General features: G+C 35.3%; 1 protein-coding gene across 4 annotated transcripts in view; it reads right to left on the reverse strand.

Annotated features, from left to right (window-relative positions):
- podxl2 (podocalyxin-like 2) overlaps window positions 1-26,526 on the reverse strand; it is a 43,991-nt gene that overhangs the window by 7,664 nt on the left and 9,801 nt on the right. For 2 of the 4 annotated variants that reach the window (XM_087303450.1, XM_087303449.1), the window contains exons 3-6: window positions 16,193-16,450; window positions 8,525-8,695; window positions 3,807-4,420; window positions 432-506 (exon numbers count right to left, since the gene is read on the reverse strand). In XM_087303450.1, the coding sequence (XP_087159576.1) occupies window positions 432-506; window positions 3,807-4,420; window positions 8,525-8,695; window positions 16,193-16,450 (1,118 nt within the window). The remainder of the gene's footprint in view (window positions 1-431; window positions 507-3,806; window positions 4,421-8,524; window positions 8,696-16,192; window positions 16,451-26,526) is intronic. The other 2 variants (XM_087303453.1, XM_087303451.1) reach the window with 1 other exon arrangement.

Below are 26,526 nucleotides of genomic sequence, written 5' to 3' on the forward strand. Positions count from 1 at the left end.
CGCAAATATTAAACATAGATTAATATTTAGATATATTTAAAAATGTGTTCACAGTGTTGTTACCTAACAGACAATATGCAGAATCTTATAGTTACGCGTGTCGTCCTCTGTAAAGGCCAGCAAGTGTGAGGATTGTTCAGTCTGCTAATAAACACACAGTGTGTGTGTGTGTGTGTGTGTGTGTGTGTGTGTGTGTGTTAGTGATGTTGTAACATCGTCAGCAGCTTTCAGACACTCAGATCTTCCTGCAATGTTCAGCGTTTCTGCTGCAGTGCTGAAACATGAGCCTTAATTAAGAGGAATTACATCAAATCACGATGGAAAGAGTCTGTTTTGCTTATGCCAGAATAATACACGGTTGATTTAAGGTTAGTCTGTGTGTGTGTGTGTTTGTGTGTGTGTGTGTGTGTGTGTGTTAAAAATGGACTCACGCAGTCAAAGTTGTCGGTCATGTTGAGAATGACATAGCCTTTTCCTGCAAGGTTGCTCCAGTCCACGCAAATCACCTGAACAAACAGGAGGAATACGAGGAGAGCTGAATATAAAATCTCTTCCGTCAGGACACAGCATATTTCATCCAAACAAGTGACAGATTTAAATAACAAATACCCCAAAAATGCTAACTTGTTTCGTCAACTTTTTTAAAAGTTGAAAATGGTACTAAAGCGTACTTATTACTAGGGCCAGACAGAATCTGCGGACATCTTTAGCTATTTCTGCGCAGAATTTTGTTAAAAATATGCAGATTTACACTGAATTAATTTGGGAGTATCAACAATGCAAATCCAATTAGACCATACCTGTCAACCTTCCTGTTTTTCTCGGGATTCTCCCGTATTTTACAGTTCTTTTCCACTATGATTCGGTAAAGGTATTTTCCCGTATTTCTCTCTTATTTTCAGTTTTTCTCTGAAGGGTGGCAAATAAACAGAGTCGAGCCTCCCTATACGCAACCCATACCGCCAAACCACCAGGGGCCCCTCCTTGCTCTTAAATGCGTTCTGTGCTTTCGCTTTAAGGCATTAAAACACTTTGAAATAAACATAAAAACGACATGATTCCATGATTTCATTACAAGTGTCGTCCCCCCTTTATATCCAATCCTCAAAACAGTCATATAGAGGTGCGTGACTGTCAGCTGACGCGCTCCATTGTGATAAATAGACTGTTTCCCAAACAGATTCTGTACTCGTGATTTGAAGCGGAGCAAAAGTCTGTGTTTTGTGTGTGTGTTTAAACAGACATATACACATAATTATTAATATTAATATCTAAAGATGTTGATGTCAAACACAAGTAATTTTGTCCTAAATAAGCATAAACCGTTAGGAAAGCAGTCGAATGCTTTCATTTTAATGTTAGATGTGTGCATTTTTAAAGTGACACCTGTTATTTAATGTAATCAAATAAAAAAATGTAAATAAATCATTCATTCGTTGCTCTTTAATCAGAATGTTTTTTTTAACATTTAAATAAATTTGATTCTATTTCATTATAATAGCTATTATTTTAATAAGCTGAGCTGTTTGCTAATGTATTTGCTGCTAATGTATACTATTTATTTTTTCTTTTGTAAATAATAATAAAACATATTACTGACTTTTAAACTGTTTATTTACAACAAAACAGCTACGGATGAGCATATTTAGTAATTTGGGGATTTTTATAGGAGGTCGGTGGTATCCCTTATTATAGTGGGCATATCTCTTATTTTCACATCCCAATGTTGACAGGTATGAATTAGACCCACTTAATTTGGTAAACAAAGCAAGTCTTCTATGTAATATATCTACTAAAAGACAGAAAATATTACTTTACAAACTGTATTATAAATTAATTACATGACCATTTTCATATTAGTCAATAATTATACTGTAATTAATTTAAAAACTGTATAAATATAGATTTACACACATTTAATCAAGTAAATAAACAGAATCAATGATGGGATAAAAATCTGCGGAATTCTCTGGGCCTTCTTATTACCAGAGTGATTATTGAAGCAACAATGTAATTGTTTTCAGTAATTTGCTAGATAGCAATAAGGAAAGGATAAGGAAAGTTAAAAAATCTATTTTTTTTTTTTATATAAAATATTGCTCATCATGTCCACCAATATTTTTAGTCAAACACGGCATGATTCATACCCCTGGCAAATTCTGACAATTTTTTTGTTCAAACGTTAACAAAAGGTGAGTTTTTTTTTTTTCCTTCTTGTACATCATCTAATTATCTTAGTCTAATTATAAGAGTCCTTTCAGATTGTGTCAAAATAATCTTACTGGTTGAACAAAAGTAACTTAGAGTGCTTTTATGCCTGTAGATTGATTGTTTTGTTCCGAAACAGGGATGAAAATGGTTCAAATGTTTATTTTTGTTCTTGGTGCGGTTCGCTTTTACATGGCAAAGTTTCTAAACGGACCAAAATAGCTAAAACAAGTCACATACGACTAAACTCTCGTCACATTTAGACAGTTTCAGGGTTTATTTTTCAACGTCCCGCTCAGCTGTCATGCGTCCTTATTTTAATTTATGACAATGAGCAATAGACGAAATGCTGTGCTTTCGATTTGAATGGTGACACCAACAGCCATCGTCATCAAATATAAATCAAAGGTAAAACTTGGCTAGAATTCTGCATTTTAGGCTTGACATTACAGAGAGAAATAACCAAGACTGCAGTTCAGTCAACTTTCTTAATGGATAAACAGCTTTTGTTAATAGTTCAGCATGCGTTCGCTTTCATATTCAACATGAAACGCAGATTTACCAGTATGGATGACATCCCGCCCTACTCATCATTCTCTCTTCATATAATCGTATATATGGCTATTACATATCCATACTATACACTATGATGTAGCCTGGTTCGTTACTTCACTAGATCATATTGCTTTCTCACTACAGTCGATCCGCTCCACAGTTCATTTCACTTGAATCGAGATCACGTTATTCAGGCGATCTCGGACTGATTGATTTGGCGCAGATCCGAGCACAATTGCTGGATTCAGATATGCCAAATGAACCGCGCAAACTGGGGAAACGCACCAGGTTCTGAAACAAATATATACTGACTAAATATATATATATATATGTGTATATATTTACACACACATATACATACATACGTATATATATATATATATATATATATATATATATATATATATATATATATATATATATATATATATATATATATGAAGCTTTAGCCAATAGCAGAACAACAACTACTGGGGAGAAGGTGTTAAATATAGTAAGGGTTTACGAGTGGTCAGATTTGAATAAACAAGCTATTCATTTAACACACATATGCTTTGAACATAAAACAAATTTAGTTCATCCTATCTCTATCTACGATAAAAAATTTGCATATAATATTGTGAAAATTATAGTTTTTTGATGTACACTATTTAAATGTAGTGATGTCATTGGCCCATGAACATTTCTTCATGTTACCAAACTATAACAAGAGGCAATTCAATCATAACACTAAAAAAGCTACCATAGCATTACTTATCAATGTGTGGGACATTTTAGATTCTCGAAAAACTATGGAAATTAAAAAAAAAAGTAAAACTGAAAAAACATTAGGACCATTGTTATTGTTTACAATCCTCAAAATGATCCGGGTGTGTGTGTGCGCACTTGAAAGTGTTTAATGCGGAGCACAAATTACGGGTCACCATACTTGCCATGTCACCACTTTCACTTTCAAACGGTCTACATTGTGCAGCCCTACTAATTCCTTAAATTTTTAAACTTAACCACAGCACAATTCATTTCTATCTTCTCTCGTTGATTACCTGTTCGGCCTCCTGCGAGTCATGAAGCTCTGTTTCAGTCAGATATTCGGTCCCGCCATGTCGAAGCTCCACCTCCTCCTCATCCTCAGTCGTAGCAATCGGCGCCCCCTGCCAGGCTGTTTTAGTAAAAACCACCGGCGGCAGATCTGAAGCTGGAGCTGACGATGGCCCTGTCGTGAGCGGTGTCAGATACCTCCACTCATCCTCCTCCTGATCCTCTGCTTCTGTAGGAAACTCCACCTGCTCTTCATCATCCTCTTCAGAATCATCCCGGTGCGCCTCGTCAGGCTGCAGGGGCTCCCGGCTGGGCAGGGGTCCGATTTCAGGAGCCGTCGGCGCTTGTGTGGGTCTGTCAGGTCCTGCCGTTGCCTCTGGCTGATTCTTTGGGGTGTGGCCTAAGATGGTGGGTGTGGCTGTGGCGTGGGCGGAGTCTAGTTTTGATGAAATGGGGGAGGGGTGAATTGGGAAGCCACTGGATTCAGAGTCGCTCTCCCATTGCTCTGGATCCACAGGTTTGGCTGTCGGGATGACGATTGAGGATGAGTTGGTTGCGCTTGGTTTTAGGCTCAGAGAAAGAGGCAAAGATGGTGGTTCTGGGGATGAAGCACTGAAATCTATGAATAAAGGAGGAAAAAATGGTGTCAGAGATCGAATTCAAAACATATTTTGATAAATTGAAAATCATCAATATTATATTAGTCATTAAACATGTAATGTTGGTCAACAACTGTAAACTTAAATGTTATATACTACTCTAATTATACCACACTACACCATAAACAGAAAAAGGACAACACATACTCTTAATACACTTTATTGTACACACAAACATCACCTAAGTAACTGCAAGTTAACTATGTTTATATATAAAACGTGAACTATTAAATGCTATTAATTATTAATTTAACTAAAAACCTTAACTTTTCGGATTTTGACTGTAACGCAATAATGTGCACTTAAGTAAAGCTGCTTTGAAACAATAATAAAAAAGCGCTATACAAATAAACTTGAATTGATAAAAAAATATTAAATATCGGTCACTTAAAAAAAAGTAATTATCGCTTTTAAACTATGCTAATCCTATGGTATATCATAATAACACTACAGTTGATAATACGTATAATTAGAGTGGCATATACTGTTGAAAGTTACAGATATCAACCGATATTGCCTTTATATGTTTGACGCTGGACAGATAATTGTAAAAAAAAAAAAAAAAACTACCTTTTTGTTAATGTGGTATAATTAAAATAGCAAAAACTATTGAGTAGTACTGACATTGCGAGACTTATGGTTCATGTGGTACCGATATGCGTTTACAGATTACCGATATTTTCCTTTTTATAGTGTTCGTATGGTATAATAACAGTGGAATGTAATGTAAAGAGTTTTAGAGAAAATCCCTTTTTAATGAAACCGATGTAAAACCGATAATTTTAATGTGTACAAAACCGATACAGCCAATATTTGTTCTATTTCTATTTATGGTTAGTATGGAAAAATTAAAGTGGCCTATGGTATTGAAGGTTACAGATATCAACCTATAATACCTTATAATTCTATAATATAATAATATTGGTATAGCGTAGCAATATAACCGTAATGTAACCATTATTACATTTTTTATGACTTCAGTCATACCAAAAAATTTAATGTTTAAGTGATCAATATTAAATTTTGTTATATGGCATAATTAGAGATATATAGTACTGCTGGTTACATAAATCATATTTTATAACATTTTTAAGAACCGATATTTATTTATTTTTCTTTTTATGGTGTCAGTACAGCATAATTAGTGATATACAGTATTTATGGTTAAATAACCTATTATTGCATTTTAGGACACGATATAAATTTTTTTTTTCTGCTTATGGTGTTGGTACGGTATAATTAGTGATATTTATAGTGTTGATGGTTACATAAGTCATTTTTATTACATTTTTAAAAACCGATATTTAATTTTTTTTTCTTCTTATGGTGTAGGTATGGCATATTTAGTGAAACATTGTGTTACAGGTTACATAAATTGCCTATTATTACACTTTCAAGACCCGATATCCAATTTTATATTCTTCTTATGGTGTTAGTATTGCATAATCAGCGATATATTGTATTGCAGGTTACATAAATTGCCTAATTTTAACTTTTAAGACCCGATATCCAATTTTTTTTTCTGCTTATGATGTTTGTACAGCATAACTTGTTATGTAAGGTAATGCTGCTTACATAAACTGCATTTTATTACATTTATAAGAACCGATATTTAATTTTTTTCTTCTTATGGTGTTTGTATGGTATAATTAGTTATATACTGTATTAACGGTTACATAAATCACCTATTAGTGTTACAGATATTGACTTTTTATGGTGGATGTTTGCAGTAATACTGTCAATGATGCCAAAGCATTACATCACAGTGTAAATAATATGTTAGCATAATAAACATTTAGCTTGAACTAACAGGATAGCTTGTTATGAAGTGGTACATGAAAAGTCGAGGATTATATAAACACTGCTTAGGAAAATGTGGTTTTGGCAGCATAAAGAGTAGGATGTGGTGTAGTAAGAAGCGACGCGAGTACAGCGTCTTATTCAGTTTCTTGAGTACAGCAGATCTGAGCAGCTGCACTGCAGTATTGCACCTGCGTCTGGCACAACACACATCAGGGGCCGAGAGCTCTCTATTGCAGCCTGATTATTCATGAAACACACACACCGCCACACTGAGACGAGCTGTAATGAGCACTGCTATTGTCTAGTGTCAGCAGGAGAGAGACCATACATCTACACTGTATCAAGCAATTTATCATAACTGGATGTAATAATAAAGGCGATGTTCTAGAGACTGTGCCGTAAGCTTTTGCACACTCCTACAGTGTCAGGAAGTTATTGTGGTTTTCTCTGTGACCCTAAAATATTTTATTTTTACACTTTGATGATAGGATTTGCTGATTATGTTATTTTATGAGTGATGTTATACTTACAATGGTATTCTTTAAGTGACCGATTTCCGACATCTATTTTCTGTTTATGGTGTTTTCTGGTATAAAAACGTAGTTCATATCATTGAAAGTTACAAAAATTGGTGGTTATTATATTAATATTATATTAAGTGACCAATATCTGATATTTATTTTCTGTTACTGGTGTTCTTGTGGTATAGTAGCTTCTATCATTGATGGATACAGATATTGACCGATATATTTTTATGACCGATAATTTTTATACGAAAGTGACCAATATTTAATAACTTCTGCTCATGGTTTTAGTGTGATATAATTAGAGTAGCATATAGCATTAAAGGTTGAAGAATTTGACCATGATTATATTTTTATGATGCAATACCGATAATTGTAATGTTTAAGTGAAAGATATCCAATAACTTATTTCTGTTTATGGTTTTACTGTGGTATAATTAAAGTAGCATATAGCATTGAACTTTACAGAACTTAACAGATATTGTTTTTATAACTTATAACTTTGAATAACATTTCAGTGATATCTGATGACGGATAGCATACTGATAACTTTAATATTTACATAACCGATATCCGATAACTTGTTTTTATTTATGGTGTTAGTGTGGTATAATTAGAGTAGCTATAACATTGAAATTTACAGAATTTGACAGATTTTTTTTTTGTTTATGACTGATCTGATACCGATATTGAATATTTAAGTGACTGATATCCGATAACTTGCTTTTATTTATGGTGTTAGTGTGGTATAATTAGAGTAGCTATAACATTGAAATTTACAGAATTTGACAAGATTTTTATTTTATTAGATTTTATTTTATCTGATACCGATATTGAATATTTAAGTGACTGATATCTGATAACTTATTTTTTGTTTATGGTGATATTGTGGTATAAAATTAGAGCAGTTTATATCATTGATGTTTACAGGAGTTTACTGATATATTTTTATGACTGATCTGATACCGAAAATTTAAATATTTAAGTGACCGATATCTTCTAACTTATTTTGTTTGTGGTTTTAGTGTCGTACAATTAGAGTAGCATTAAACATTGATGTTTACAGAATTTGACCGATATTATATTTTTATGACAGATCTGATACCGATAATTTTAATATTTAAGTGACCGATATCCAATGACTTCTTTTCTGCTTATGGTCTTATTGTGGTATGAAATTAGAGTAGTTTATGTCATTGACGGTTACAGAAATTAACCGATATTATATTTTTATGACTGATCTGATACAGATAATTTTAATATTTAAGTGACCGATATTTACCAACTCATTTTTAGTTTGTAGCGAGCATATACATAGCACTGAAGGTTAAATAATTTGACTGATACAACATTTTTATGATTGATGCAATACCGATAACCGTAATATTTAAGTAAACTATTTCCGAATTGTTCTGTTTTGTTTATTATGTTTGTGTGGTATATTTTAACTTTACATTTACATTACATTTACTCATTTAGCAGACACTTATCCAGGGTGTTATAGAAATCTACCTATATTCCTTCTTATCCTAGATGTGATACCGATAATTTTAACGTTTATTGACCGAAATCCAATTTTTTTTCCCAGTTAATAGAGGTAACAGGGCATCATTAGAGTGGGCATGTATTGTTAGCATTTACATACATTCTATGATGTTGTCTAGTATCAGTAGGAGAGAGACCATACATCCAAATATTGTTAAGCAAACCTGATGTAATAATAAAAAAACAATGTACCCAAGACTGTGTGGCAAGCTTTGGAGCACTCCTCCAGTGTCAGGAAGTTATTGTGGTTCTCTTTGCAGCCCCCGAATATGAAGTTTTCACACTTCTTGGTGACAGGGTTAAAGTGCCAGCGAGGGATCGCCCCACGACAAGGTCCAACCTTCTTGGGCATCAGACAGCGCTCTGAGAATGTAAAAACACATAGTTCAATCACTGAAAGCAGAGAACTATAACGCAAATGATTTCTGGAGAAGCAGAGGACTTGTTCCGCTCTCTGTTCAATTACTGAACTGTTATTGACTTGGAATGAAAAGCATCAGGGTGCTGGAGGACTTCACACTAATTAAAGACAGGTGGAGGATGTGTGAAATGACAGAGGATTGAACACTCCTGTGAGCAGACAGAAAAAAAATTCCAGATGGACGGATGGATGGATAAAACAAAATGATAGACACATAAAAATTACTGGACGGACAGATAGATAGATACAACAAAATGATAGACAGATAAAATTACTGGATGGATGGATGGATGGATGGATGGATGGATAAAACAAAATAATAGACAGATAAAATTACTGGATGGATGTACTGTATGAATAAACAGATGGATGGATAGATAGAAAAAACAAAATGATGGATGGATAGATAAAACAAAACGATGGACAAATAGATACACTTACTGGATGAATGGATGGATGGAGGAACAAAAAAAATGGAGGGATGGACAAAACAAATAGAATAGACAAAAAGAATAGACAGAATAGACAAATAGACAGATAAAATTACTGGAAGGATGGATAAAAAAATAATAGACAAAATTACTGGATGGATGAATAAAAAATGTATGGATGGGTGGATAGATAACAAAATGACTGATGGATGGATAAAACTAAATGATAGACAGATAGATAAAATTACTGGATGGATGGACAGACAGACGGATAGATACAACAAAATGATAAGACAGATAAAACAACTGAATGGATTGATGAATAAAAAGATGGATGGATGGATGGATGGTTAGATAGATAAATAGATAAAACAATGATGGATGGATGGATAGATGGATAAAACAAAATGAGAGATATAGACAGATCAAATTACTGGATGAATGAATGAATGGATAAACAAAAAAGATGGATTGATGGATAAAACAAAGAGATAGACAAATAGACAGATAAAATTACTGGATGGATGGATAAACAAAGATGGATGGATAAAACAAAATTATGGATGGATGGACGGATGAAACAAAATGATAAACAGATAAAATTTCAGGATGGATGGACAGACAGAGACAGATAAAACAAAATGATGGATGCATTCATGGATGATGGATGGAGGGATGGATGGATGGAACTAAATAATAGAAATAATTACTCGACGGATGGATGGATGAATGAAAAGATGGATGGATTACCAAAATGACTGATACAATTACTGGACTAATGGATGGATGGATGAACAAAAAGATGGATGGGTGGATGAATGAAAATATGTATAGATGGATATAACAAAATGATAGATACAATTAATGGATTAATGGATGGATGAACAAAAAGATGGACATACAGACAGACGGATGGATGGATGGATGGATAGATAGATAGATAGACAGACATAGATCTATTTTCTAGACTGATAAATAGGTCAGTTCCCTCCTGAGGCACAGGCAAAGCCAGGTGAGGAGAACACACCTGGACATGTCATCACACACGCACACACTCAGTCAGTGTCCACCTGTCTCTCCATATGGCACATCAGTCAGGGCTGTCTGCGGTGTGACACAGCAGTGTGTTTGTCATTCAGCGGCGCTCAAGTGTGACGGTGTTTTGTGTTCACGCTCAGATTTACTGCTGTGCCGTAAATTCACTCGTCTTCCATATGAAAACCGCTGACGTGATTTACTGAGCCTTTTCACAAACTTTATCCTCACTTATTTAGGACAGAATCCGGTTGGTGTTTTCGGATCGGTCCATTCAGTGGACAAGTGAAAACTTTCAAAAATGTTTGAAAGAAAATGCAAATGCAAAATTCTGCTCTCTAAAGTGTTGCTATGCATTTGCTAGAGAGTTTGCAGTGGCTTTTGGGTTTTGCGTTACCATTATTACAAAGACCCGCATATAGATAGAGAGAGAGACAAACAAAAAGATGGATGGATAAAAAAAAAGATAGATGAATGAATGTAGATGATGAATGTTTATCCATCCATCTATCTGCTCACGGATAGGTGAGCAGCTGGATGGATGAATAAACAAAAGGATGAGAGAGTGAGAGGGAAAAAAGGATGGATGGATATACAAAAGAATAGATATATTAATGAATGGATAAACAAAAGGATGGATGTATGAATGGGTAAAAGTAAGTATGGATGGATGGATGGATGGATGGATGGATGGATGGATGGATGGATGGAAAAATGGATCAACAACCAAAAAGATGGATAGATGAATGGATAACATTACTGCATAGATGGATGGATAGGTGGGTGGATGGATGGATAGATAGATGAATGAATGGATGGATAAAAGGATGGATTGATGGACAGAAGAAATTAGATGGATGGATATACAAAAGGATGGATGGATGGATGATAGATGAATAGAAATACGAAAGGATGGATGGATGATGGTTGGATAGATATACAAAAGGATGCGTGGATGAAGAATGGATAAACAAAAGGAAGGATTAATGTATAGATAAACAAAAAGACGGATGGATGATGGATGGAAGGAACAACAATAGGATGGATAAATATATGAATAAACAAGTAGGAATGAATAAATAGATAAACAAAAGGACAAATTGATGATGGATGGAAGGGTAAACAAAAGGATGGATGGATGGATGGATGGATGATGCATGGATGATTAAACAAATGGATGGATGGATGGATGGATGGATGGATGGATGGATGGATGGATAAAGAAAAGGATGGATGGATGGATAAAGAAAAGGATGGATGGATGATGGGTGGATTAATAAACAAAACAATGGATGAATGATGGACAGATTATTAAACAAAAGGATGGATGAATGATGGATGAATAAACAAAAGTACCGATTATTGATGGCTGGAAGTGTAAACAAAAGGATGGATGGATTAATAAACAAAAGGATGGGTGGATAACCAAAAAGATGGATAAATGGATGGATAAAAATACTGCATAGATAGATGGATAGGTGGGTGGATGGAAGGAAGAATGAATAAACAAAAGAATGAATTGATGGATGGGTGAAATTAAATAAATGGATAGATGTACAAACGGATGGGTGGATGATGGATGGATAAACAAAAGAACAGATGAATGGATGAATGACCTAAAAGATGGATGAATAAATGAATAAACAAAAGTATGGATGGATAATGGATGGAAGGGTAAACAAAAGGATCGATGGACGGATGAATGAACAAAAGGATCGATGGATGATAGATTGATAAACAAAAGAATCAATGGATGATGAATGGATTGATAAAGATGGATGAATGGATGAATGAACAAAAAGATGGATGATGCATGGATAAAAGAATGGATGGATGATGTATGGATGGATAAACAAAAGAATAAATGAATGGATGAAAGAACAAACGGATGGATGGATGATGGAAAGATAAATAAATGGATGAATGAATGGATGAATGAACAAACGGATGGATGAAGAATGGATAAACAAAAGGATGGATGAATGTATGGATAACAGAATAACAGATGGATGATGGATGGAAGGGTAAAAAAAAAGGATCGATGGATGGATGAATAAAAAAAGGATGGAAAAACAAAAGAATGGATGAATAGATGAATGAACAAAAAGATGGATAAATGATGGATGGATGGATAAACAAAAAGGATGGATGAATGAATTAATTAATAAATGAATGAACAAAAGGATGGATGATGGAAGGATAAATAAAAGGATGGATAGATGATGGATGGATTAAAAAAGGATGGATGAATGGATGAACTAACAAAAGGATGGATGGATGGATAACCAAAAGGATAAATGATGGATGGATGGATGGATGGATGGATGGATGGATGGATAAACAAAAGGATGGATGATGGAAGGATTAATACAAGGATGGATAGATGATGGACGGATGGATAAAAAAAGGATGGATGGATGATGGATGGATGAATAAACTGCATATGGATGAAACTTATGTATAGATGGATAGATGAGCAAAAGGATAATAGATGGATGGAGAGACAGACAGACAGATAGATGGATGAATAGATGGATGGATGAAACAAAATGATAGACAGAAAATTACTGGATGGATGGATGGATGGATGAAAAGATAGATTGATGGAAATAGCAAAATGATAGGTACAATTACTGGATGGATGGATGGATGGATGGATGAACAAAAATATGGATGGATGGATAAAACAGTGATAGACAAATAGATGGATAAAATTACTGGAAGGATGGATGAACAGAGACAGACAGACAGACAGACAGACAGACAGATAGACAGATAGACAGATAGATAGATAGATAGATAGATAGATAGATAGATAGATAGATAGATAGATAGATAGATAGATAGATAGATGTGTCTGTTTTTACAGTAACTCTAGCTTTGTGTATTAATAAATATGATTATCAGTTTTGTGGAATTACTCGTGTCTGGATGGAGCACAGATGCTGCAGGAGGAGTTTAATGCTTCAGTTTAACGTCTTTATTCAGATGTCTCAGTTAGCATACAGTGCCAGCTAACTCGAGAGAAAATCTCCATTTCACACAGCAGAAAATCACTGGACTCTGTCCTTCTGTCTTACACACACACACAGGAAACAGGCCACTGCGGTGGAAGCACCGTTAGCGAGCTAGCAGGTGAACTAAAAATAAGGGCACATTAATTCCCAGGCGCTGTGAATGAAGCGGATGCATTGTGTCGCATCTCTCTACGGCGAAACACAAATGGAGGATGGATTGAAAAAACGTCAATGAGATTATTAAAGCCGGCAAAAACGAATCAACAAAAATAAGGTAAAAAAACATCAGGAGGGGCCGGCAGGTGTTGAGGAAATGACGCATGATAATGAGTCCTAAAAGCTGTTATTCACACCACTTTACACCTCTAACAGCCACTTTCACAATCAAGTCATTTCTGAGAGTTAAATAACTGTCTCCAGGCTGAGTCACACAGAGCCCAATGTCAATCTGTCGGCATATGAGGAGAGAAAAATACAGAGTGTTTGTTCACAATTCACAGGTGCAGCAAATAATTAGAGCAAGAGCTTATGGTGGTATCAAAACTGCGATTAATTGCCGAAGATTTTATGATAATATATGGTATTATCGCAATATGACATAAGCTAAGTTACGTTAACTGGTATAGTAACCTAAAATTCTGTGTATTGCATAAAAATTTTATGAAAATGCATGGGTAGAGTAAACAAGCGTTTCAAAGACATTAAACAGCAAAAGGATTATAAAGTGAAACAGTGAGATAAAGATTACAGCTACTATGTTAATATTAGTTTAACTTAGCTTAATAAACTTAACAATTTATAATTAAATTACGACTATGATTTCAACACATTATTAGGTATGTAATAAGAATATTAGCTAAAATTAAATAAAACTTTTGTAGTTTTCATCGAGAGCTTAGCGATAACTATTTAAGCTATTATGCACGCTAACATACAATTGCGCTAAAAATAAGCACATAACTTCAGATCCATATTTCAGCATGTCATAGGCCAGACTAACGTCAAAATGTTTGAACTATTAAGGTATTTGGTATTGTATCGAGTTGTATTCTTTGCTTTGCTTAACAATTGTATTCACTTGTTCATTTTTATATTTTACATGTTCAAAATGAAGTCTGAAGGTATTATTGCAATATTGACGAAAGCTAAGTAAGTTACATTAACTCATATAATATTGCATGTTTAGAGTAAACAAACGTTTCAACAAAATTAATTTGCAAAAGCATCAAAGTGTAAAATCAACAGTGAGATAAAGATTACAGTTCTGATGTTAATGTTAGTTTGAAAATACAACAGAATTTGATTTGTTTTTAACTTTACAATTCGATACAATTTAACTTTACGTAAAACTGTACGATTCATAATAAAATTGTGACTACAATTTTTACACGTTATTAGGTAATAAATAAGGAACATTAGCTAAGATTAATCAGTTGTTTTTGATTTTTTTCATCGTTAGCTTAACGATAACTATTGAAGCTAGTGACGTTAACCTATAATTGTGCTAAAAATAGTCACAAAATATAAAATCAATATTTCAGCACAACAAAGGCCAGATTAACGTGAAAATGTTTGAACTATAATGGTAATTTTTTTCGGGTAGAGTTGTATCAATGTAAGTTGTAAAAGTACAACTGAATTTTATTCATTTTTTAAATGTGTTTAATAAAAACTTCAAGATTTATAATTAAATTATGATTACGATTTTAAAACATTATTAGGTATTAAATAAGAAAAGAACATTGGCTAAGATTAATTAAAACTTTTTTAGTTGTTTTCATTGAGATCTTAAAGATAACTATTTAAACTTTATTGTGGCAATAACGTACAATTGCGCTAAAAAGTCACAAAACGTCTTAGGCCAGATTAACATGAAAATGTTTGAACTATTAAGCTAATTTGTTTTGTGTCGAGTTGTATTATGTGCTTTGCCGAACAATTGTATTTACTTGTTAATTTATTAAATTTCTTACATTTGAAATAAAGTTATTATCTCACTTTTTGACGTAAGCTAAGTTATGTTAACTGGTATTATAACCACTATGTGTATTGCTTAAAAATTTCATAAAAATGCATGTTTAGAGTAAACAAACGTTTTAACGAAATTAAACTGCAAAAGGATTATAAAGTACTGTGTCAAATCAACAGTGAGACAAAGATTGGTTACAATGTTAATGTTAGTTTTAAAAATACAACTGAATTTTATTAGTTTTTATCTTCATTTAGTAGAAACTTTAATTCATAATTAAATTGTGATTATGATTGTAACATGTTATTAGGTATTAAATAAAAACATTAGCTAAGATTAAGTCAGCATTTGTAGTTGCTTACATTGTTAGCTTAGCAATAACTATTGAAGCTTTATAGTGCCGTTAATGTACAATTGCGCTAAAAATAGTCACAAAATTTTAATTTATCAATATTTCAGCATGTCGTAGGCCAGATTAACGAGAAATATCTAAAATAATAAGCTAATTTGTTTATTACCAAATTAATTTAGCTGTTGGTGACTGGAAATGCAATAGCAATATTCGTATAAAAGCACTCTTTTGAAACGCCTACATTATCAACATTTTTCATGTTCATTATTATGATATATAGAATAATTGAATATTTGCAAGTCTAAATGAGAGCAATTACTGAAACTATGCAACTAAATTGAATAAAGTCAAATAATCGTTGTTGACTGAGGTGAATACTAGTATCTTGAAAATGATCTAGTCAAATATTATCTACTGTCATCATGGCAAAAAAATAAAAGAAATCAGTTATTAGAAATAAGTTAGAAACCAAATTTTAAAAAAAATTGAATAAAAGTCAAAACCTTGTAATATCAAACGTTTACAACCGAGATTGACAAATGAGATTTATGACATCAGACAAAAAAAAATGGAATGCTGATTCTTTTGAAAGCATTCTAAAATGAGTCACATCTGGAATACTTGCTTGTACTCACCATTTACAGCACTGGGGTCAGCACTGTTTTTGGTCTCGGCATTAGCATTCTTGCCGTCCTCGCTGTCTTCATTGAAGAACCCGGAGCTCTCCTGGGAACTCTCCATGAATCCGGATTTTCGATCCCGTGGCACATCCTCGTGTTCCTCAAAGCCTATGGGAACATCCAGAACTGGACCGTGAGAGTGGAGAGGGTTGGGAAGGAGTGCTGGACCGGCACTTAAACCTTCAGCACACACCAGAACTAGCAGAGTAGAACCTGAATAAAAGAGAAAAAACTAAGTTGGTTAGAACCAAGCCAACAATTAAAGAGCCACTATTATGCAATTAAAAAGGTCAAAAAACACTTTCATCGTCTTATAATGTGCGTTTATTTTTACATAATTATACCAGCAAGTCCCATATGATTTGTTTAGCGATTTATTTGTTCCCAAACCCCTGCTTAGCACGATGCTAATCTTGATGATCCAGTCTGTTGTGATTGATCGATTGTGTTCAGCGCAAGACAGAGAGAAACACCCACCATGGCTTATCAAGATTATTGAAGTAGCCAGACCGCAGAAGATAAACCGCAGAAGATCGCAAGTTCACGAATTCATTTAAATCCGTAAACAAAGCAGCACGTCGCATTTTCAAAGTGGCTTTAGACACGCGATGTGAGAATATAAAGAGTCAACCAGATACAGTACAAGCCGTGTGGAGCGTTACAACTAACAGAACACAATTAAATACATATTTTGCAAGATAGAGAAAACAAGGCGGCAGCCATTTCAGTCGCACTTACTTACACCTGTAAAATTGAGGAACTGATCTATAAACTGTGTACTGATAAAGTTCTGACAATGACCCACACATCAATAGTCTTTTCTGATCCTTACTTTAACAAACAGCAGATGAATCCCCTGTTGTAGGCTTCATTATAGCATTATCACCAGAACGTTCACTCATTATTGTTCACTCATCTTCGGTCATGATCAGTCCCACACCCACACTCTGCTAGAGCTCGAAGGGAAAGGCACGTTCACGTTTTACCAGATTCCACACTTCATATTTGGTATTTTGTGTCGACGTCGATACAAACAGGCAAAAGATCCAGATGAACGGAGAATCATTTGTTCGATTCTGAGTCTATATTTTTAAAAATGTTGCACTTTCAGATTTAAACGACAGCTGAATGTTGTTATTCACTTAAAGTGGGTGCACACTGTATGGAAGGTAATTTTTAAAAACCCATAATAGGGACTTTTTAAACAAGATACATTTGTAAAAGACACAGTTCACCCAAAAATGTCACTTCTGTCAGAACTTACCCACCATTTGTTTAAAATCTTTGATTTTTTAGTCTTCTGCAAACAGAAATAAAGATATTTTAACACTAGAACTGCCAAGGAGGACATTGAGTACTTAAATTGTCACTTATTCACTTTGTTAAAGTAAAATGGATAAAACCATAATACCCAGACTTTCCTAAATATGAGTATACTTCTTTAAAACATTGTTATTTTATTAAAATTACAAAACACACAACAGTTCTGAGTATTTCTATCTTGACTTTCCATTGCTCTCAAATTGATTTCAGGTGTTAACTTTGTGCTACTTATTTCCATGACTTATATGCATCCCTCTGTTGCCTAGCAACTTCCTGCTAATAAAAAATTACTTTCTGATAGCAAAAATATGAATTTACTTAAGATGTGTCCTTCAAAACAACATATTCAGTGGGGTGAAAATAAATAAATTGTCCTATATTAACTTTGTTAAAGTAAAATCTATGAAACTATAATTCCAAGACTTTTCTCAATGCGAGTATATTTCTTTAAAAGATTGTTATTTTATTAAAATTACAAAACACACAAGAGTTTGGAGTATTTCTTGATTGTATCTTCATTTACCATAGCACTCAAACTGATTGCAGGCATTTACTTTCCGCGACTTATTCCCATGACTTTGTATATGCATACCTCTGTTGCCTAGCAACTTCCTGCTAACAAAACATAACTTTCTGATAGCAAAATTATACATTTACTTAAGATGCGTCTTTGAAAACAATATATTCAGTGGGGTAAAAAAAAAACATTGCTGTACTGCCTGACAAAGGTGCCACTTCAGTAACTCGTGCGCATTAACAGGCTGTATAACAAAAATAGATTTTCAGATTACGTCATAAATTATGATGACAGACATTCAAAGCTTAGTTCTAATATCCCAAAATATATAGCAATTATAATATCTCAAAAGACGACGTAAATAAGATGTAAGAAAATGACGTCTTATATAAGGATGAACATTAACTTCCAAATTACTTCTTTTTCTACTATGCAAGTCAAGCTACCAGTTTAAAACAAACTTCAAAACATCTTGTTTTTGGTAGAAGAAATTCATGTGAAATTCATGTGAATCTTCATGCTTTGGCCCAACGACAGAATCCAGTAACATGGTCGAAGGAATTCTGCGTACGCCTTTTCGGGTGCTTCTGGAAAGAGTTATTTTAATTCATTAAAATTTGTTGACCAATTTTTTTCTGACTTTAAATCTGACTCCAATTTTGATTACTCCAATTGTACCATTTGTTTTCTGGCTGATCATATTAATAATTGTAATTTACTTTAGATTTTGATAGTTTCTTGGGTCCGATATTCTTAATTGTGCGTTCATTAGCGACCAAACATTGAGTTCTGGGATTGCGTTTCTTCTCACGGACATTATCTCGACTCTCTGAAGCTAGTCAGAGGATGTAGGGTTAACTAATACTCAGGGAGTCTGGTTGTTTCCTGCTAACTTGTACTAAAAAGTAGTGAATTTAGTTATATGCATATGGTAATTTGCACTCTCACAGAACTCTCCCTTTAATAGCTTCAACGCTGACAGATGGTTTCAGCGCTGCATAGATCCATCAAACGCTGACTGGAAACTTCTCGAATCCTTGCCCCTGATGGGCTTCACCCGCAGATGGCTTGGTATCATGACAGCTTAGCGTTGTCTCTCAAACCAGCCGCTCTTATCTTCCCTCTCCAACCCGGTCACGGCAGGATTAGCATCGCTTCTTAACACTGGGCAGCTAAAGAAAGGAACAACTGGACTGGATTCTGCAACTAACCTTCTGCCAGAGCCAAGATGGAGTCTCAAAACCAATTACACAGTTCTCTAAGTTTGACACGGCTTTAGTTTTTAATTCATGGAGCTGTTTAATGAAATATATTCTCTTGCGAGGCTTGGGTTTAATTAAGGAGACCAGCAGGCTGACGTCTCCGCGACTCTGGTATTATATTTAGCAAGTGGTAATTAACGGGGTGGAACAACTGGGCACTTCCTGCTCCAATTTATGAATCGATCAACTTCGCCTTTTTGGAAACCTTCCAGCGGTTTTAGAGACTCAAGATGCGCAGTGAACTCAAGCCAGAAATTAGATGGCAGCTGGAGAGCTTAGTCCTGAATAACCAATTGGCATTTACTTAGTAACCCTGTTGAGATTAGAAGCTAGGGCTGGGCGACTTTTTTCATTTTAGTCAATGTCGATAATTATCACAATAAATGTCAAATATTTCTGTCAATTTTAAAGGATTTTCATCATGCCAATCCCATTGTGCAGCTAATTTAACACATTTTGTGAAATGTTTTAGCTGTCTGACAATATAAATTATATGATATTTGATGTTGAACATCCATCTGAAAACTTGTGTAGTTATGCCGCTTTCTTCTAATTTAGATCCCAGATCTTTTTTTTGTATTCTAATGTGATGCAAAATATATATATATATATATATATATATATATATATATATATATATATATATATATATATATATAATATATTTTATAACCAACCGCTGGAAGGTTTCCAAAAAGGCTAAGTTGATCGATTCAAATACATATATATATATATATATATATATATATATATATATATATATATATATATATATATATATATACATACATACATATATATATATATATATATATATATATATATATATATATATATATACATACATATACACACACACACACATACATATATATATATATATATATATATATATATACATACACACACACACACACACACACACACACACATATATATATATATATATATACAAATTGCACATCAGTGATTAGCTGAATAAAATAAACATTTTAGAATCAAGGACCGTTCACAACAAGCACTATAACTTTAATAATAAAGATAGAGTTCTGAAAATCATTCTTGATGTTCAAAAGCAGCAGGTATACAGTGGTCCCTCTTTAATTGCAGTTACGTTGTAAAAACAACCCGCAATAGGTTAAATCCGCAAAGTCGTCCGCTTTATTTTTTAGGAGGAAGATGCTAACCATCGCACAAAAAGTTTGACTTCTGGACACGCTAAAGAAAGGTAGAAGTTATGTGGCTCTAGAGTGCCATTACAGAAGGAATAAATGAAGATCAAATGGTTTTGATCGTTGGTTTCTTTCTATAATACTAGACATATTTTTCTATGAAGGTTTGAACTTCAAGTTTAAACATGAGAGAAAAGTGAGAAAATGTTAGACTTTCCGAGAAAAGTGCTTAAAGTGTGTAGTGTTTTACAGCCTTAAAACATCTATAATAATTGTAAAAAATTCAGCAGACTACTTCGCGGATTTCTACTAGTGCGGGCTATTTTTAGAACGTAACTCCCGTGACCACTGTACAGTCTTCGTTGAAGTCAATAAAATGAATCTATTCACTACAGCAAGGCTTTCGACTGCGTCAATCATGGCAAGCTATGTAAATGTCTGAAGCAGATGGGCATCCCGCAGCATTTAATAGATCTGACATGATCACTCGATTTGAATCAAAAGGCCACGGTCAGGACAGCATTTGGCAACACTGACTGGTTTGGGATTGAGGTGTTCGACAAGGATGCATTTTATCGCCTACCCTGTTCAATCTGCATGCCGAAGGGGTCATGAGGCTATGCAATCTGGACGAGTCGCCAATCGGGGTGAAGATCGGCGGGAGAAACATCAACAACCTTCATTACACAGATGATATGACCCTGATTGCAGAAAGTCAATAGGACCTCGAATATCTGGTCCGAAGAGTGAAAGAAGAAAGTGAACACATTGGACTGTACTTCAATATCAAGAAAACGAAGGTAATGACAACAGCATGGAATGGTACAGTCCACATAACAATTGACAATGAGGAAATCGAATCAGTCCAAGACTTCATCTTCCTCGGGTCCAAGATCGACCACAATGGCGAGTCAGGGCCGGAGATCAGACGAAGAATCGCACTTGGCGGCAGTGCAATGCACGGAATGGAGAAGGTATGGAAAAGCAAGGACATCAGCATTAAAACAAAGATCAGAATAATCAATGCCATCGTTTTCCCAATCTTCATGTATGCCTGTGAGAGCTGGACACTCAAGAAGAAAGACAGAAGGAAGATCGATGCTTTCGAATTGTGGTGCTGGAGGCGAGTGATGCGCATACCATAGACGGCGAGGACCACAAACATAACGATCCTGGAGCGTGTCAAACAAAATGTATCGCTAGAGGGCAAAATCACCAAGCAGCGGCTCTCGTTCTTTGGTCATATCATGTGAGCCAACTCCATGGAAACAGCTTTAATGCTCGGTGCAGTCAGTGTATCAAGAAGAAGAGTTCGCAGAGAACATGATGGCTGGACGCAATCAAGACTGACACAAACTTGAACATGGAACAACTGAAAGAAGCAGTCAGAAATAGGAAAGCGTGGGAAATCACGACCCATAAAGTGGCCGAAAGTCTGTGTCGACTGATTGGCTAATCATCATCAGGGCTCAACAATAAGGACTGCCCGATGGCCCGGGGGCCAGCGTGTGAGATGCTTGGGACAGTACACAGAATCGTTACTGGCCCGATCGGGTCACTAATGCCCTGTAACTAAAGTTTAATTTGCCTGTGACTATTTTTCAATTGCGTGCAAATACAGTCAGAACAGAGAAACCGTTTGTGTTTTTCAAATGCTACCTTCTCGGTTCCTCTTATCTGATTGGATGTTGTGAGCATGTTATTTTTTTTTCCGTAACAACCAGTAAAGCTAAGAGACAGCAACATGACGGCAACATCAAGTGATGATGCTAAAGGAAAACATTTGTCTCTAATGTCTTGGAAGCAGACATTTACGAGGGTACACCACGACTAAAAAAAATGAAGTTATGTTTTGTACAGTTTGCCGTTAGTTTGGCAGGTCAGTCATCCTTTGCAATAAAATACCTGCACATTTTGCTAGTTTTGTTTGCAAAACACTTTAACATTTTTAAAATAAATTCTAGATTTACAAACATTTTTTTTATTTGTGGCTAAGAAATAGCTATTAACTTTTTTTGGTGGGGCAACTGACAATATTGGCAGGGCAAGTAAAAATCTGAACCACTGGCCTGATCGGGCCAGTAGAAAAAAATCCTTAGCGTTGAACCCTGATCATCATTCATTTTTCAAAGATACGAATGGTACAATTTGCTTTTAAAATCATCATACAGTCACAAGCCTCAAAAAACACTTGCGAAATTATCAATTCTGATCCAAACTCCAAACTATTGCGAATGAGCACATTGCGATACCAACGCTGAAAATATATATTGTGCAGCCATATTTCAAACATCAACATTTTTGGACAAAAATGTGCTGTTTGTAATTGATCTGTTTTAACAAAACATCTTCAAAAGTTTTGGGAAGCGATCAACAAGTCACATGGACTACTTTCATTGCGCCTTTTTGGAGCAAAAATTAGGTTACGCTAGTGTCAAACAAGACCAGAAGGAAATACTTGCTGAACATTTCTACTCTTGATGAGCTCTAGTGCATGAACATACTCATACAGTGGCCTCATCCCTGTATTGTACGTCCTCAGAAAGCATCAATGTCGAAACCGCGGCGGATCACATTAATTATGGTCGAGCAATCTGATTTTCTGCAAGGCCACTTCTGACCTCGAGTGAAAATGCGAATCTGCTGACAGCCAAACTCCAACACATCTATCTCTGAGGAATGCTCTTTGGCCTTGCGCCCCCAGAGATGCTCTCAAAGGTTAGACACACATTCGATGGTACATTAATCATAAAAGCTAATATCTCGTTTATCGAGGCTCTGCGGCAACAAAGTGTGTCCGTGATCTTTGCACTGAGGGGAAAAAAAGAAAGAGTGAAACTCAAGAAGATAAAACAAGTGTGCAGGAATCTGAAGGACAAAGACGTGAGAAGTCCTCAGATGTCTGAATTTATAAAAATGGAATTACGCCTGTTTAATATTTAGAGTGTTTGCTGAAGACTTGCCAACCTAAATAAAATATTTAAAATCACCTCATTTATTCATCCTCCATTTATTCTTAATGTTTCTAAAGTTTCTTTCTTCTGTTGAACACAAAATAGGATCTTTTGAACAATGTTTTATCATTTTTTCCTACTATGCGTGTCAATAGTTTCCTGTCCAAATATACGAATTAGTGCAAAACTGTAATATCAAATGAATAATGTGAATAAAGTTTTCGCAAAGAGAACAAAATAATCCCTTCCTGATAAACTGGTGCCAAAGACCAAAAAGAAAAATTGAGTTTTCTATGGTGGGAGATGCCGCTGTGGGCTTTATCTCTTATATAATAAATGACTTGCACCTTTTGTGGCGATACTGCAAAATTTACACAAGATTATATATCTCATCCGTCTTTCGGATGAGACGTTAAACCGAGGTCCTGACTCTCTGTGGTCATTAAAAATCCCATGGCACTTCTCGTGAAAGAGCAGGGGTGTAACCCCGGTGTCCTGGCCAAAGTCCCTCTATCGGCCCATACGATCATGGCCTTCCAATGATCCCCTTCCATCAAATTGGCTCTATCACTGTTTCTCCACTTCACCAATAGCTGGTGTGGTGAGCGCACTGGCGCCGTTGTCCTGTGGTTGCCGTCGCATCATCCAAGTGGATGCTGCACACTGGTGGTGGTGTGGAGAGACCCCCCTCATGATTGTCAAGCGCTTTGGGTGTATGGCCATACACAATAAATGCGCTATATACATACACATAAATCCACATTACATATATGGATGGAAACATAGCTAATGGCTTCTTTTTTCCAACATTCCTCAAGACATCTTATTTTGTGTTCAACGGAAAAGACAATGATTTCAAACCACTTGAGATTGAGGAAATGGTGGGTATATCATCAGTTTTTGGGTGCAATATTCCTTTAAATAAATTGGTTTGCTTCATAGTTATGTAAATTTTTTCTTATCTGATAAAATACTATCGCAGTCAGGTGTGCATCATTTTTTAAAATGCATTTTCAAAAGCTATGTACATCTTTAATGCAATAGTGCAAAACTTACAGAAAATGAGGCAGATGTAAACATAGCTACTGACTTTTTCCAACATTACTCAAAACATCTTAAAAGATAATTTAACAAATGCCGGAAAACATTGACTTCCATATTAAATTGTTTCCTACTATGGAGGTCAGTGGCTACAAGTTTACCAACGTTCTTCTAAATATCTTCTTTTACGTACAGCAAATAAAAAAAAAAAACAACAATGATGTGGCAGGAGAAGCCGCTCTGGGCTTCATTTCTTATATAATAAACTACTTGCACCTTTTAGTGCGATCAGTGTTTCTCAACCACGCTCCTGGAGGACCACCAGCTCTGCACATTTTCCTTGTCTCCTTAACCAACCACACCTGATTCAGATCATCAGCTCATTAGCTGAAACTGAAAGACCTGTAATGGGGGTGACAGACAAAGGAGACATGCAAAACATGCAGTGCTGGTGATCCTCTAGGAAGATGGTTGAGAAAAACTGGATTAGGTGGATAGAAGCATAGCTAATGGCTTCCTTCTAACATTCTTTAAAACATCTTATTTTGTGTACAACATAAAGGGATAATATTTTAACAAATGTTGGAATCTGGTAGCTATTGACTCACTCAGCCACAATGGAATGAACCACCAACTACTTTGGCATATGTTTAATGCGGCGGATGCCTTTCCAGCAACAAGCCATTGACTTCCATAGTATGTCTTTCTACTATGAAGATCAATTGCTACCAGTTTTCCAACATTCTTCTAAATATCTTCTTTTATGTTCAACCATAATCAATTTCAAACCACACTTGAGGGTGAGGAAATGCTGTGTACATTTTCGTTTTTTGTCTGCACTATCCCTTTAAGGATGAAAATACAGTATATTTGCCAGTTTAACTTCAGCTGCTGTGTTATCTGGTTTTATTTTGCTGTGAAACATGAATCAGACGTGCTTGTACAGTATCATGGCAGTTGCACCATGCCCAGCGCCCACCTGTTTCTGTCTGACTGCTTTCAGATGTCTTAATATAGTGCGCATTCATCCTTTCAGACCAATCCTCTGCCATCTGATACCAACACAGATTGCGACTATTGTACTAAATATCCAGGCGGTTTAGCCAGCGCCGACATCTGAGGAAAGCCCGGAAGCCTAAATGCAGAATAAAAGGATTCATAAACCTTCGACCCCACCAAAAGACTTCTGCAACACACTGCCAATGCAAAACAACGCTTGCCAGCTAAACTCCCGAAACCCCTTTGCTCTCGGAGACAAAGCCCCGTCTCAAGCCAGCAGCGCCAGTCAAGACAGAAGAAATGCTGATGTCACCTGACCTGAATGGGTTTGTGGGCTGTGCCAGCTTACATTGCAGCAGTGGCTGTGGGTGGAGGTGGCATCAGATTTACAGTCCACAGACTGGCAGCTGCAGGTCTGCGGTTTGAGATACTGCTAAAGAGGGCATACCACGGTACAGAACGAGTACTGTATTCATACACCATGATGTTTCAATTGATGGCTGTCCAAATTGGCAATGAAACTATTAAATGAATATATAAAAAATTCATTTTGATATATATATATATATATATACACATACATATACATACATGCATATATATATATTAGGGCTGTAACGATAAACGATATAATATAATATATGCCCCGACTCCTCTGCAGAGGAAACTTTTCTGTAACCGTGCTGTGCGCTTTCTGTTTGACCCTTTGAGAGTTAACGTTACGTGCTGACTGACAGCGCGATGCGTGAGGCCAGAAAACAGGACGAAGCTTTCAGTTAAGATGAATACAGTTTCTATAGTTATACTTTATTTATAGATAAAGGTATATGGCTCTGTATATAATTACTCTATCTTGCTGGAAATTTATAGCCGTTTCGCTTTACTTCAGGACGCATGCCACTCTGAAGGTCTAATCGCTGTTTTATCCAGTTATCCAGAGCTGTATGAATGTACAAATCTTGAATATAACAATAGCATTAAATATTACAATTGTAACAACACAGACAGCAACACTTATGCA

Source organism: Danio rerio, chromosome 22 (genome assembly GCF_052040795.2).
Source record: "Danio rerio strain M-AB ecotype USA chromosome 22, GRCz13ab, whole genome shotgun sequence".
Classification (NCBI taxonomy): Eukaryota; Metazoa; Chordata; class Actinopteri; order Cypriniformes; family Danionidae; genus Danio; species Danio rerio.